This window comes from Ochotona princeps, chromosome 13 (assembly GCF_030435755.1).
Source record: "Ochotona princeps isolate mOchPri1 chromosome 13, mOchPri1.hap1, whole genome shotgun sequence".
Lineage (NCBI taxonomy): Eukaryota > Metazoa > Chordata > Mammalia > Lagomorpha > Ochotonidae > Ochotona > Ochotona princeps.
In genome coordinates, this window is record NC_080844.1 from 68,857,514 (window position 1) to 68,870,155 (window position 12,642).

At 62.0% G+C, this 12,642-nt stretch overlaps 1 protein-coding gene across 2 annotated transcripts in view; it reads left to right on the top strand.

The window, feature by feature from the left end:
- Positions 1 to 1,232: 1,232 nt before the first annotated feature.
- The window catches only part of INPP5A (inositol polyphosphate-5-phosphatase A), a 122,295-nt gene continuing 110,885 nt past the window's right edge, over positions 1,233 to 12,642 (top strand). Inside the window, exon 1 of one of the 2 annotated variants that reach the window (XM_058671663.1) lies at positions 1,233 to 1,571. In XM_058671663.1, the coding sequence (XP_058527646.1) occupies positions 1,497 to 1,571 (75 nt within the window). In that variant the 5' untranslated portion in view covers positions 1,233 to 1,496. The remainder of the gene's footprint in view (positions 1,572 to 12,642) is intronic. The other variant, XM_058671662.1, reaches the window with a different exon arrangement.

Sequence of the window (12,642 nt, forward strand, 5' to 3'; positions counted from 1 at the left end):
GGAAAGAAAGTCCCTTGGCTCCATGGGAGGCAAGCTGCACACGGAGTGCCTTTGTGTCCGGATACCTGTCACTGTTGGAGACAGAGCTTGGCCTGTGCTTCCTGGGACTCATGGGCTCGAATCCCGTCCGGGCGGCCATGGTCCCTTGGGACCCACGACCCGTGCTCCGGCACCTGGTCCCCAGGCCCACTGGACCTTACTCCTCCCCTCTGGCCTCACTAGGGTCCGCTCCTGCTGCTCCAGCCTTGTCTGCTGCGGGCCTCACCGTCTGAGTACAGCTTTGATGGCCCCAGCCTGCCTGGCCATTCAAGTAGTCCTCAGGGGTGTGTGTGTGTGCGCTTTAATGATTATTTATATTCATTTTATTTGAAAGGAAGAGCAAGAGACGTCCCAGTTCCTGTCTTGCTTCCTGGGTGAGGACGAAGCCTGGAGCCAGGACTCCGGCTGGGGTTTCCACGCATGCAGGGTGCCACCCGGGTCTGCAGACACGCAGGGTGTGCACCTGCTGAGCTGGGACCGCAACCCAGGCGCTCCAGGAGGGGTGTGGGCACCCCAGGGTGGCGTCCGTGCCTTTCCCACGGCTTCTTTCCAACTTGTTTCTCGACTGCAACAACCTCTGTTCCTGTAAGTCGAGTCAAGCCTCAGGAACTGCGTGGACATGGGGGAAGTTACACAATCCCACGCTTGTGTGTCCCCGGGGAAGTTAGGGGAATACGACCCTGGGCCTTGCGCTCCCCAGGCCGCGGCGGCCGGTCCTTCCCGGGGCCCAGGGTTGCTGTCCCCACCAGACCAGGACGGAGGGTCCAGCGGTCTGCGCGGGCTCACTTCGACAAGACTATCGGTTCACGATCAGGAGGACGCGGCCTCTTTAAGGGGCGCGGTCTGAGCCGAGCTGGGACGTCATCCGAGGGCGGAGGGTGGAGTCTGCGCAGCGGCGGGGCGGGGGCGGGTCGCGGCCGGCCTGACTGACAGCGGGGCCCAGGAGCCTTGGCCCAGAGCAGGCCCCGCCCACCGGGGCAGACCCCGCCCACCAGGCCCGCCCCGCCCCCGGCCCCTCAGGCTCGCCCGGGTCTTCGCCTCACCCCGCCGGCAGCCCCGCCCCGGCCCCGCCCCCGGCCCCGCCCCGCCCCCGATCCCACCCCGTCAGGCTCGCTCAGCCCTTCGGCACGCCCGCGCCGCGGCCCCGCCCCCGCCCCGCCTCCCGCCCGCGGCTCCGGGGCGGGCCTGGCCGCGGCCGAGTCGGCGCTGCGGGAACTTTCGCGGCGGCTCTAATGGCCGCGCGCGGGCCGCTGTGAGGCGCGGCGGCGACGAGCGGGCGCGGGGCCGCGGAGCCGCGAGCGAGCGCGGGAGGGAGCGAGCGCGGGGCCGGAGCCCCGGCCAGGCCCGGCCCGAGCCGCCTGCCCCCGCGATGCGCCCCGGGGCCGCCGCCCGGCGCAGCTGACGCCCGCGGCCGCGTCGAGACCCGGCGGCCCCGAGCCCAGCCCAGCGCCGGCACCATGGCGGGGAAGGCGGCCGCGCCGGGCGCCGCGGTGCTGCTGGTCACCGCCAACGTGGGCTCGCTCTTCGACGACGTAAGTGCCGCCCCGGCCCCGCTCGCAGCCGTGCACGCAGCCCCTGGCCCCGAAGGCTGACCCGCCAGTCCCAGCCTCGGCGCTTCGGCCCTGCCCCTGCCCAGCCTCCTGCCCCTGAGCCCGCCCCCTGCTAGACCCTGGTCCCTGGGACCCCACCCCTGGTCCTGGCCCCCTGGTCCCGGCCTCCTACCCCCTGGTCCCAGCCCCCTGGTCCTGGCCCACTACCCCCTGGTCCCGGCCCTCTGATCACCTTGGCCCCCTGGTCTTGGCCCCCCACCATTGGTCTCCTTGGCCCCCTGGTCTTCCTGGCTCCCTTGTCTCTATGGCCCCTCGGCCCTCATCCCTGGTCCTGGCGCCCTGGCCTCCCTGGCCCCCTGGCTCCCCTGACCCTTTGGTTCCAAGGCCTCCCAGCCCCCTGGCTCCCTGGCCTTCACCCCTGGTCCCCTGGCTCCCCTGGTCTCCCTGGCTCCCTGGCCGCGAAGTCCCTGCTATCCCTGACAGGACAGGGCCTCACTCTGCCTTGTAGGTTAGTATCTTCTTAGTTTCCAAGTCTGGGCACCAGGAGGACTCCTATGTTTGTAATAGATTCAAGAAGCGAGGGTGGCAGGAGGGCAGTGCAGGCTGCCTGTAGCACTTGGCTTCCTGGGGCCATGCCAGCCTGGTCCCTACTCCCTCCAGAGAGCCCCGGCCGGGACACCCAGGGCTCTCTGGAGGGAGGCTCAGGCTGACCTAGTTGTCCTGCTGTGGTGCTTGCACTGCCGACCCAGAGTACAACACAGCTCCCAGTGTGAGAAGAGGGTGGCACCCTGGGGGTCCGGGGGCTGTGTCTCGCCCCTCAGGTGAAGGCAGTGCGTGCCTGGGATGGGACGGCTGAGGTCTGGACACCAGGTGTGGCCCTCCCTGGTGGGGCTGGCGCTGTTTGGTTTGCTCCTGGGGCTCGCAGGCACGTGTGCTGGCTGCCTGCTTGCTCAAAGCCCCCTGTCCAGGCTGTGCTGTGGACGACGGCCAGGGGCTCCCTCCCCAGGGGCTGGCCTGGGTGTGTGTCTGTATATTTAGCGTTCTATTCTGGGCCTCCCAGAGTACGTCACTCAAACATGGCTTTGCTCAGAGGCGCAGACCTGCTAGCTGGGGCCCGGGCGCCTCAGAAATGTCAGGAACATTAGTGAGGTGGGCGTCTTGACCTGGGTGGCAAATGCACGTTGCCAGGCCATCTCTCTGGTGGCTTTGACTCACGTCCAGTGCTGTGTCGTGTGCCGGGATGTCACAGTGGCTCATGATGTTCCCCTGAGCTCTAGTCTCAGGCTGTGAGGACTGGGCGTTGTGTGTGTCCAGACCATGGTGACTGCGAGGGGGCTCGTGACCGCAGGGCTGCGTCACTGCCCACTGTTACTCCTAGGATCTTCAGTTCTTGTGGCTTGGGGTAGCCTGTCGCTCCCCCCCCGCCCTGCTTCAGCTGTGGGGCCCCACACCCGGGTGGCCTCCCAGAAGCCCCAGAAGCCTCAGCTTCTGTCCATCGTGTTCTGAACAGACCGTTGGGGCCATGAGTCTGCCTGTCAGGGTGGCTGAATGGAGGTGCTGTGGCACCCAGGGTGGAATAGTGGTAGCTGAGGCCTGGGTGAGAGCAAAAGGCGGCCTAGTGCACTGTAGTTTCCACAGTTCAGCTCTGAAGGACAGCCTCTGCCCGCCCTCTGAGGACCCCTGACCTCCCACGGGGCCCGAGGGACAGCCTCTGCCCACCCTCTGAGGACCCCTGACCTCCCATGGGGCCCGAGGGACAGCCTCTGCCCACCCTCTGAGGACCCCTGACCTCCCACGGGGCCCGAGGGACAGCCTCTGCCCACCCTCTGAGGACCCCTGACCTCCCATGGGGCCCGAGGGACAGCCTCTGCCCACCCTCTGAGGACCCCTGACCTCCCACAGGGGCCTGAGGGTGACTGGGTTGTGGCTGTGGCCCTTTTCGGGGTGGCAAGCCTGATGGCCCTCAGGGCCAGGTAGCCGCCATTCACTCTCCGTGTGCACTGGGTTTGAGTGGCCACCGTTGACTCTAAGCATGTGCTGTGCTGACACTTACCAGCCGTACACCTGGTCTTCCTGCTTGGAAGGCAGAGGTAGAGACAGCTCTTCATGTGCTGGTCCACTCCCCAGTGTCCACAATGTCTGGGGCAGGGCCAGGCTGAAGCCAGGAGCCAGGAGCCAGGAATTGGACTCGGATCTCCATCATGGGTTGTTTCCTGGGGCTTCCCAGGCGCATTAGCACAGAGCTGGATCAGAAGAATAGCCGGGGCTCGAGCTGACCCTCTGATGTGGAATGCTGGCCCCACAAGCAGTGAGGTGGCCAGGTGTGGTTCTTTTGGTTTTGGCCAGAAGTGGAGAGAAGGGGTGAGCCCTGCTGGCCATGATCCAGAGTGGACCACAGCTTCTCAGGGTCAGGCTGTGGGCAGAGGCTCCCGTGAGCACCAGCATGTCTGTCTGGAACCGTTCGCCATGGATGAGGCTCCTGATCAGCCCTGTCCCCCCCCCCCGCTGGCCTGGGAGCCACGGGCAGTGAGTCAGAGCTGTCAAGAAGAGGGCTGCTGGGCGGCGGTGTGGGTGCTGGATGGCCCCTCTCTCCTCTGCCTGGCTCCCCTCTGTGATGGGAGCTGTGGTCCTTCCTACCTGGACATTCTGTGGTGCCCAGAGCTGCTGCGTGTCCTGACACCCCTACTCCTATGCTCAGTGGAGGGAAGTATCCCCTCATGAGCCCCTGCCCAGGTCTCTGCCCACGGTCCTACCCAGTGTCCATGTGCTGTCAGGGTCTGTCTGCCCTTGTAGTGTGGTTCCCTATGGTCCCCCATGATCCGCTATGGTCCTCTGTGATCCCCTATGGTCCCCTGTGATCCCCTATGGCTCCCTGTGATCCCTATGGTCCCCCATGATCTGCTATGGTCTCCTATGGTCCCCGTGATTCCCTATGGTCCTCTGTGATGCCCTATGGTCCCCCATGATCCCCTATGGCTCCCCGTGATCCGCTATGGTCCCCCGTGATCCTCTGTGAGCCCCTATGGCTCCCCGTGATCCCCTGTGGTCCCCTGTGATCCCCTGTGGTCCCCCATGATCTCCTGTGATCCACTGTGGTACCCTGTATCCCCTGTGATCCCCTCTGGTCCACCACAGTCCCCTACAGGCTGTCCTTGCTCTCCCTGTTGCAGCCCCCATGGCCATGGGTCTCTTAGCTGTGGATATTGTATGTGACATCGCCTTTACCAGGACATACAGCTCAGGGTGTGATTGTCAGCCTGGCCAGTTCCAGTACATTTTATCACTTTAGAAACAAACCTGCCTCTGTTTGGTCAACAGGCCCCCGGCCTGTCAGCCAGAGCTGCTGTTCCATCCCTGGGGCTGACTGCCCCCACTGGATGTGATACCTCGGGTCATTGCACATTGTCACCTGTGCCAGGCTTTGTGCCTATCTGTGGGTACCCTGCGATCAGTCTGCCCATGCCAACAGCATTCCATCATCTCCATGTCTGGCTGTTGTGAGTAGTCATGTGCCAGTCCTTGGGTGTTGGAGCCTCCTCCATCTTTTGGGTATGCTCTTGGCGGGGCAGGGTAGTCACATGGCAGTGGTGTGTATGGTTGCTGTGCATGGCTGGGCCCCCGCTGTGCTGATCCTGCACTCAGGTCTGTCTTTCCCTCTGGGTTCCAGTCCTGCCCCACTTGCCCGCCTTGTGAGAGGGTGGGCTCTGTCTGCCTTCTCCTGAGGAGGCCTTTCCTGTGGGCGCTCAGAGGGCACTGCTCCAGGATCAGCTGCAGGGCTCCGGGTCAATGGCTGTGGCCTGCATCTAGCTGGCCAGATTTGGGTCTCTGCTAGACTGGAGACGGTTAGGGCTTCTCTGTGGGGAACGATGGGCAGCAGCTCCAAGGCCTTTCCTTCATGCCATGGAGCCATTTCTAACACAGATGGGCACCGTGCCTGCCTGCCCTTGGTATTGGAATTTTCTAGCTAACCTGGTGGTCCTCGTCCCTGAGCTGCCCCTGCTTCTTTCCCTCCTGCACCTGCTGTGAGGTTGGTGTTGCTCCTACCCAGCCTCGAGCTGCAGGACCTGTGCCCACGGTGTCCTTTTAGCTGGGTAGGCCAGGCACTTCCCAGTCTGCAGGAAGCACATGGAGGCTGACTGTCGTATGATCCTTGGAGAATGTTGGCACGTGCGGAAGCTGTCCAGACTCTCACCTTGTGGATGGTGGGGCCTGTGTGTCCCCTCCCTGCTCCTGGTGTCCTCACCGCTTGCTGTGGCCAGCTCACAGGAAGAGGCCTGAGCTGAGTCTGGCTGGGCAGAGGCAGAAACCCAGACCCTGGCCTACCTTCCTGCAGAGTGCCCCTTGAGAGCCCCCTGTCCTTGGGCCTGTACTGGATGGGTGAGGGAAGCCGAAGCAGGCAGTGTCTGCAGAGGGATGATGCCTAGGCTGGCCTGTACCCAGGGAACCGCTGGGCTCCTGGGGAGGACTCCAAATGGACTGCTCCCCTGGGTGCCACACCCCCCATGGTATAGCCACTTTCACCTGCCACATGGTGTGGCTGTTCCCTCCTGCCTGTTGTCACTGCCATCCACACCGCCATGTGGCCTGGCCACTCCTTCCAAGCTGTTGTTTTGGCCCCACCATGCCTTGCCCCGGAGCAGCTCTGTGCGTGCTTGAGGGGTCGCTGGCTGTGGTCTTCTGATAGAATTGTGCCTTAGAAGAGTGACTGGGGCCAGGGGTGGGGGAGAGTAGTGCTGAGAGGAGGGGTAGAGAGAAGACAAGTGTGTCCCAAAGGCAAGGGGGTGGGGAGCGGTGGAAGGAGCTCAGAGGTCTGCTTCAGGTAGCTGGGAGTCGCCTGCACTGCAGGACCTAGACAGAGGGCCCTGAGACTACCACCCTGTTGGTACTGTCACTTGGCAGAGCAGGCTCCTGTGGACCCTGCTTGTCCTCCTGGCTGGACAGCAGATGGGACCTAGCGTGTGGCCAGAGCAACTTTCCTGGGAGGGCTGAGCTGAGCTCCCAGGCCTGGGCCTCCCCCACCAGGCCTGGGCTCCTGCTCTGCTGTGAGGGCAGAGACGGTGGTATTGTGTCCCCTGCCAGACAGGGGCTGTCTGCACAGGGCTGTGGGGCTGGGGGACGTGGGATCTACGGGCTCTGAGAGTGGCTGCTATGTGCACGCAGCTGAGCTGCTCCTGGAGTGTTGCCACTTGCTGTGACTGCCTAGGCTCCTCAGCCACAGGACGATAGCTTAGGAGGCGCCCTGTCCCTGTCCCTCTAGCCGGCCCTGGGAGATAGAGGCAGATTCAGATGGGGGATGTGTGTGCGCTGAGGCAGGTCTGGGGGCTCCTTACGGAAGAACCTTTGGAGGTGTGACTGCACCACATATGGTATAAGCGATGGGGATGGCCACCTGGAACCCTATGGCGGGGATCTGGATAGTACCTGGTTTGGGTAGTCCTGTGCAGTGGTTTTCCTGTGGGTGGCCTGCGCACAGGGTGGGGACCAGGGTCCCTCCAGCTCAGGGGCCGCGGTGTCTGGGTCTGTTTTTCCCTTTGCTGAGGAAGCTGACAGCATGGGCATGTGTACCTACAGGAGTCGGCTCCCTGTGTGGGCACCTCAGGGAAGGAGGTGAGGTAGCTCAGAGCTACGGCTGCTGGACTGTATATCAGGCAGGGGTCTGGTGCCAGTGGGAGCCGCAGATATTCTCACAGGAGGGAAATGAGCCTGGGGCTTGCAGCCCTGTCTTCCTGTGTCCCCAGAGACTGACAGCCATATGCAGGCTGGCTGGTCGGCTAATTGGTCGGGTGGCCAGAGCTCTCCAGTTGAGTGGCCAGTGGTCACTGCCCAGTATAGCACATGTGTTGCTATGGGAGGAGCCAGGTCCTTTGCAGGGAGACCACTCTTGCTCCCCTCTGCTCTGTATCCCCCACCTCTGCATTCGCCTGGGCTCCCTTACCCCCTCTGTGCCTGCTGCCTTGGTGGGCCTTGAATCCCTCCCTTCTGACCCCATGTAAGCAATCCCTGTGGCCAGGTGGAATTTCCCTTGTCCTTGGAGTGGCACCCCCAAACTCCACCTGCCAGCCTGAGCTGGGGTTACAGGGTGTCTGTGCTTGGAATGCCCATTGTACCAAGTCCCTCATGCTACCGCTGACCAGCTCCATGGGCTGGGGGCCACGGTGTCCTTCATTGGATTTGTGGGTGAGTGTTGGCAGGTGCTGTGTAGCTGGGGGCACGGTGAGCGGGATCCCTTGGTTTGGGTTGCCGATGCCTCTGTGAGGATTAAGGTAGAGTCTGGCAGGCATGGTCAATCAGGCAGGCAGGCCACGGCAGCCCTCTGCTCGTACAGCCCCTTGCTGGCGTGAGTGCAGCTCTGCTGGCGTCTCCAGGGTGCCTGTCAGGGCACTGTTGGAGTGGGCAGGGCTGCAGTGAGCAGTTCTGTGACGCAGAGCTGGGCTCTCCCACAGTCATGCTGTGCAGCTCCAGCTGAGCTCTGGGACCCCCCATCCTGACAGCCTTGGGCCTGGCCCCATGAGCTCTGAGATGCTCCCCCTGGCCCCAGCTGAGCTCTGGGACCCCCCATCCTGACAGCCTTGGGCCTGGCCCCATGAGCTCTGAGTTGCTCCCCCTGGCCCCAGCTGAGCTCTGGGACCTCCCTATTCTCCCCCTTTTCCACTCCCCCATTCTCCCTCCCCCATCCTGACAGCCTTGGGCCTGGCCCCAACTGAGCCGTGAGACACTCCCCCGGGCCTGGCTAAGCTCTGAGACCTGCCCCCCCGCAGCCCCTCTCGTAGCTTTCATCTCCAGGATCCCCCTTTCGCCAGCAACTCCAGGTCACAGAATCACTGTGTCAGGCTGCCTTCATTCCAGGAATGTGAGTGTTCTGATTATCTAGTGCTGTCCACGCCTGTGCATACACAGTTGGTTCTTGCCATCCCGTCTGATGTCCGTGGGGTGGCAGTGAATGGTGACGTCTGTGTGCGTGGATGTAGGTGTCCATGCTGAGTAGGTGTGTGCTGCCCTGGGAACCCTCAGGGCGGCCTTGGCACATGGCTGTGCCGCCTGCCTTGAGCGTTTGTTGTCAGGACGCCTTCCCGTAGCTTTACTCTGCATTGCTGATCTTGGGCGTCCCACACACTGATCACTTGGCCGTGCTGATGTCTTTGCAGACGGGTGACTGGGGGTGTGTGTGACCTGTGTCTGTCAGGAGGGGGCCTCTGGGCATTGCCAAACCCCCAGAGACCCACGTGGCTAAAGGCATTATGTCTGGGGGCCCAGCTGGGGAAGGTGCACGTGTGTGCCCTGGAGCACGTGAGGGGGAGTGTGCGAGTGTGCCAGAGCAGAGGCCGGGACCAGTGTCAGGGCTCAGGTCATGCCTGACTCCTGCTGCTCCACCTTCAGGCCGCGTCAGCCAGGTGGTTAGTGTCTGCCGTGGTGGGATTGCTGTGGTGAGTGGACTTAGAGCTAGTAGGGTCACCCTTTATTAGTTTTTTGGTAAGATTTATTTTATTTTGGGCCCGGCGGCGTGGCCTAGCGGCTGAAGTCCTCGCCTTGAACGCGCCGGGATCCCATATGGGCACCGGTTCTGATCCCGGCAGCTCCACTTCCCATCCAGCTCCCTGCTTGTGGCCTGGGAAGGCAGTTGAGGATGGCCCAATGCTTTGGGACCCTGCACCCGCATGGGAGACCTGGAAGAGGTTCCTGGTTCCCGGCTTCAGATTGTCACAGCACCAGCCGTTGCAGCTCACTTGGGGAGTGAATCATCGGACGGAGGATCTTCCTCTCTGTCTCTCCTCCTCTCTGTATATCTGACTTTGTAACAAAAATAAATAAATCTTTAAAAAAAGATTTATTTTATTTTTATTTGAAAGGAAGAGTTACAGACAGAAGGATTGAGAGTCTTCCACTTGCTAGTTCACTCTCCAAAGGGCTGGAATGACTGGAGCTGGGCCAGTCTGAAGCTAGGATCCTGGAGCTTCTTGCAAGTCCCCCATATGGGTGCAGGAGCCCAGCACTTGGGCCATCCTCTGCTGCTTTCCCAGGCCATTAGCAGAAAGCTGGATGGGAAGTGGAGCAGCCGGGACCAGAACCGGTGCCCGTGTGGGCTGTTGTGCTTCTCAGGCTTGATCCATTGGTAGCAATGCATTCGAGTCCTTGGGCTCAGCCTGGGGTTAGTGACAGTGCATTGGAGAACTCAGGGTCCCTTTGACACACTCGGGGTCAGCAGTAGCCCATGAGTCCTTAGGATCTTACATTGTTGGTTTGACAGTGGGACCCAGAGAGCATGTAGGTGCCAAGGCTTGGAGGAGCTGAGGGGTATGTCCTTGGCTGAGAGTGGGCCCCATGTGAGGAAGGGACCTGTAGGTGCCTGGGTGGGAGCCATTCGCAGCTGCCCTGGTGATCACTGGCTGTGATGGTTGTCTCATGCTCAGGGGTTCTTGGCCTGTCTCAGTCGGGAGGATGAGCCGGGTGGAGTCACCCCCTCCCCAGCTAGCCCCACCCCGCCTGCACCGGACTCCTGAGTGGCTGTCGGCTGACACACACTTGTCGGAAGCAGCTGCCCCGTGGGGATTCACGGGATTCTCTTGAGAGGATGGCTTTGTCTTTTGTGGCCTCATGGGATGGGTGTGTGGACAAGCTGGCTCCGTCCAGCCACCGGTTGTACGTGTCATGGGTTCATCTCTTTCAGAGGGACCTGAACTGTCCCAGAGCCTCCCTCCACACAGCACACGGCGTCCTGGGGACGTGCGCTGGTTTCCTGTGCTAGCACCGTTGCCGAGTCTCAGATCTGTTGTAACTTCCTGTTTTGCCACAACAGGCTGCTCAGTGTTGCCGTCACAGTTTGTGTGTGGGCACCATCCAGGCAGGAGGTGGAGGCCGCGTGGACCCCCAGGAGCAACAGAGATGATCAGCAGGGATTGGAAGCAGCATCTAGAGTGGCGGGCCCCAGGGCCACATGGGAGGAGCATCCTGGATGGTTGGGCATTCCTGAGGGCAGGACCTCGGCTGGGCCAATGCTTCCAGCCTATGGAAGGTGCCAGGTGTTGATGCCTGAGTGCAGGTGCAGGAAGCAATGAAGCCATGGCCCCTGGGTGGCAGGGAGCTGAGCCTGCTGGGGAGGTTGTGTGGTTTGGGTGGCCACTGGGCGGGCAATGAACAGCAGGCGGCTGTGGGCTAAGACAGCTGCCCTAAGTGTGCCTGGGCCTGTTCTGTTGCTGCATGGTCAGTGAGGCCAAGGAGCTGGGCCTCCAGCCTATGGAAGGGCAGTGCAGCACTGGGCACCATGGCCGGGCCCCCAGGAGGAGCCTTGAATCTGTCAGCCTTGTTGGCAGGCGGTAGGGCTGACCAAGCCGTGTGTTTCTGTAGCTACTGATAAGCGCTTACCCAGAAGGAGGGAAGGGGGGCTGTGGGGTTCCGGGCTGTGGGGTCATGCCTGTGACTACGGGGCAGGCGGTGGGGCCCAGCTCTGGGCTGTGGAAAGCAGACTCGGGATGCCGAGGCTTGGCCTGCCCCCTGACCATGTGGCTTGGAAATGCTCCCTGGGCAGTTCACAGGAGAAAGATGATGTATGTGGGACACATGTGGTGCTGTGTGACAGAGTGCAAGTAGCTGAGAGACGCAGCCTCCCACAGGGTCTCAGAGTGTGTCCTTGGGATAGCTCAGGTGGCAGAGGGGCCTCGGCATGTCTGTGGCTCCTGCTGCATTAGGCATCTGGTTTGTGGATGAAAAGAAACTTCCAACATCTTTGTAGAATGAATACTCACCTGCTCCAGAGGCTGATGTGTCACAGGTCTCTCTTATGGTGGGCAGGCCCTGCTTGGGGGCTGTGTTTCTGCCCTGGAGCCAGGAGCGCAGGTCACGGAGGGGAGGATGGGGACTGCCTGGCCCTTTCCTGGGGGATTCACACCAACTAATGCACCTGCCATTTGGGTGTGCGTACAGGCTCACCCAGCCAGTCAGCAGCCCTTCAGAGGGGCCTGGAGCTGTAGGCTGCTTTACGATGCTGCCAGCCTGGCAACCTCAGGCTGCACAGTGGCTCCATGCTGCCCAGAGGCCCTGGGGTTGCGGGCACCTCACCAGCTCAGCCACAGCCCGCTGCTGCTGCCTCAATCCTGACCAGCCACTCCCAGAGCCACTTGGTGCTTCTCCTCCAGACCACCCTTGCCCACTTATTCCCTGCCTTGCTTGGGCTGGCCAGTGACCTGTTTGTCCCCAAGCTTGCTGGCCTGACACGTCAGCATCCCCTCTGTCCTGATGGGAGATTGTAGATTGCTTGTTGGGAGCAGCGACTGTTGGCCAACGGGGGGAAGGCACCGGCTGCAGGCTCTGCCCAGGCTGGTCCCACTAACCCACATGGCCATGTGGCCTCCCATCGGCAGGGCGTGGGATGTCTCTTGTGGGCTTGGACGCAGAAAGTCCGTTGGCAGGGTTATTTTGCTGCTGTGGAGTTGTGAAGGTTTCTGACGGTGTAAGTTTGGATGTTGTCTTGTGTCCGGGAAGTGCATCAGAACCAAGCTCAGGTCATGGAGGTTGCCCCAGGGGGTCTGACACTGCGGGGCTCCCCCTCCTTTGCATGGGGTGCTTTGGGGCCTCCACGGCCGTTGGTAAGGACTCCTTCGCTCCCCCTGACCTGGCTTTGCCCTCTTGTTGGCAATAAATCAACCGTGACAATGAGGCTGCTGTCTGGCACCCTGTTCTGCACCACTGGCCCGTGTGTTGGTGTGGGCCGTGGGCCTGGATGGGTCAGTTTGTCAGTGTCCATAAGGAAGCAGGCGGGAAGCTGGTGTGTCACGGTACCTGCTGTCTTCCTCCTCCTTCGCCCTGTGGTGTTTCTCAGCCTTCAGTGCAAGCCTTGAGCCTCCTCTGTCAATCACCCCTGTTCAGCTGCTCCGCGCAGGCTGTGCCCATGTCACGTGCTGTCCCCTGGGTCCTGTCTGGTGGCAGCTCCCTCCACACCTGATTTGAGTCTCTTTGTCCCTGGTGGTGCAGCTTCAGATCTTTCGGTTCTGACCCTTACAGAGCACCAGAGACTGGCCATCTTGTGGGGTCTTTCTGGGGTCCACACCCAGACACCCAG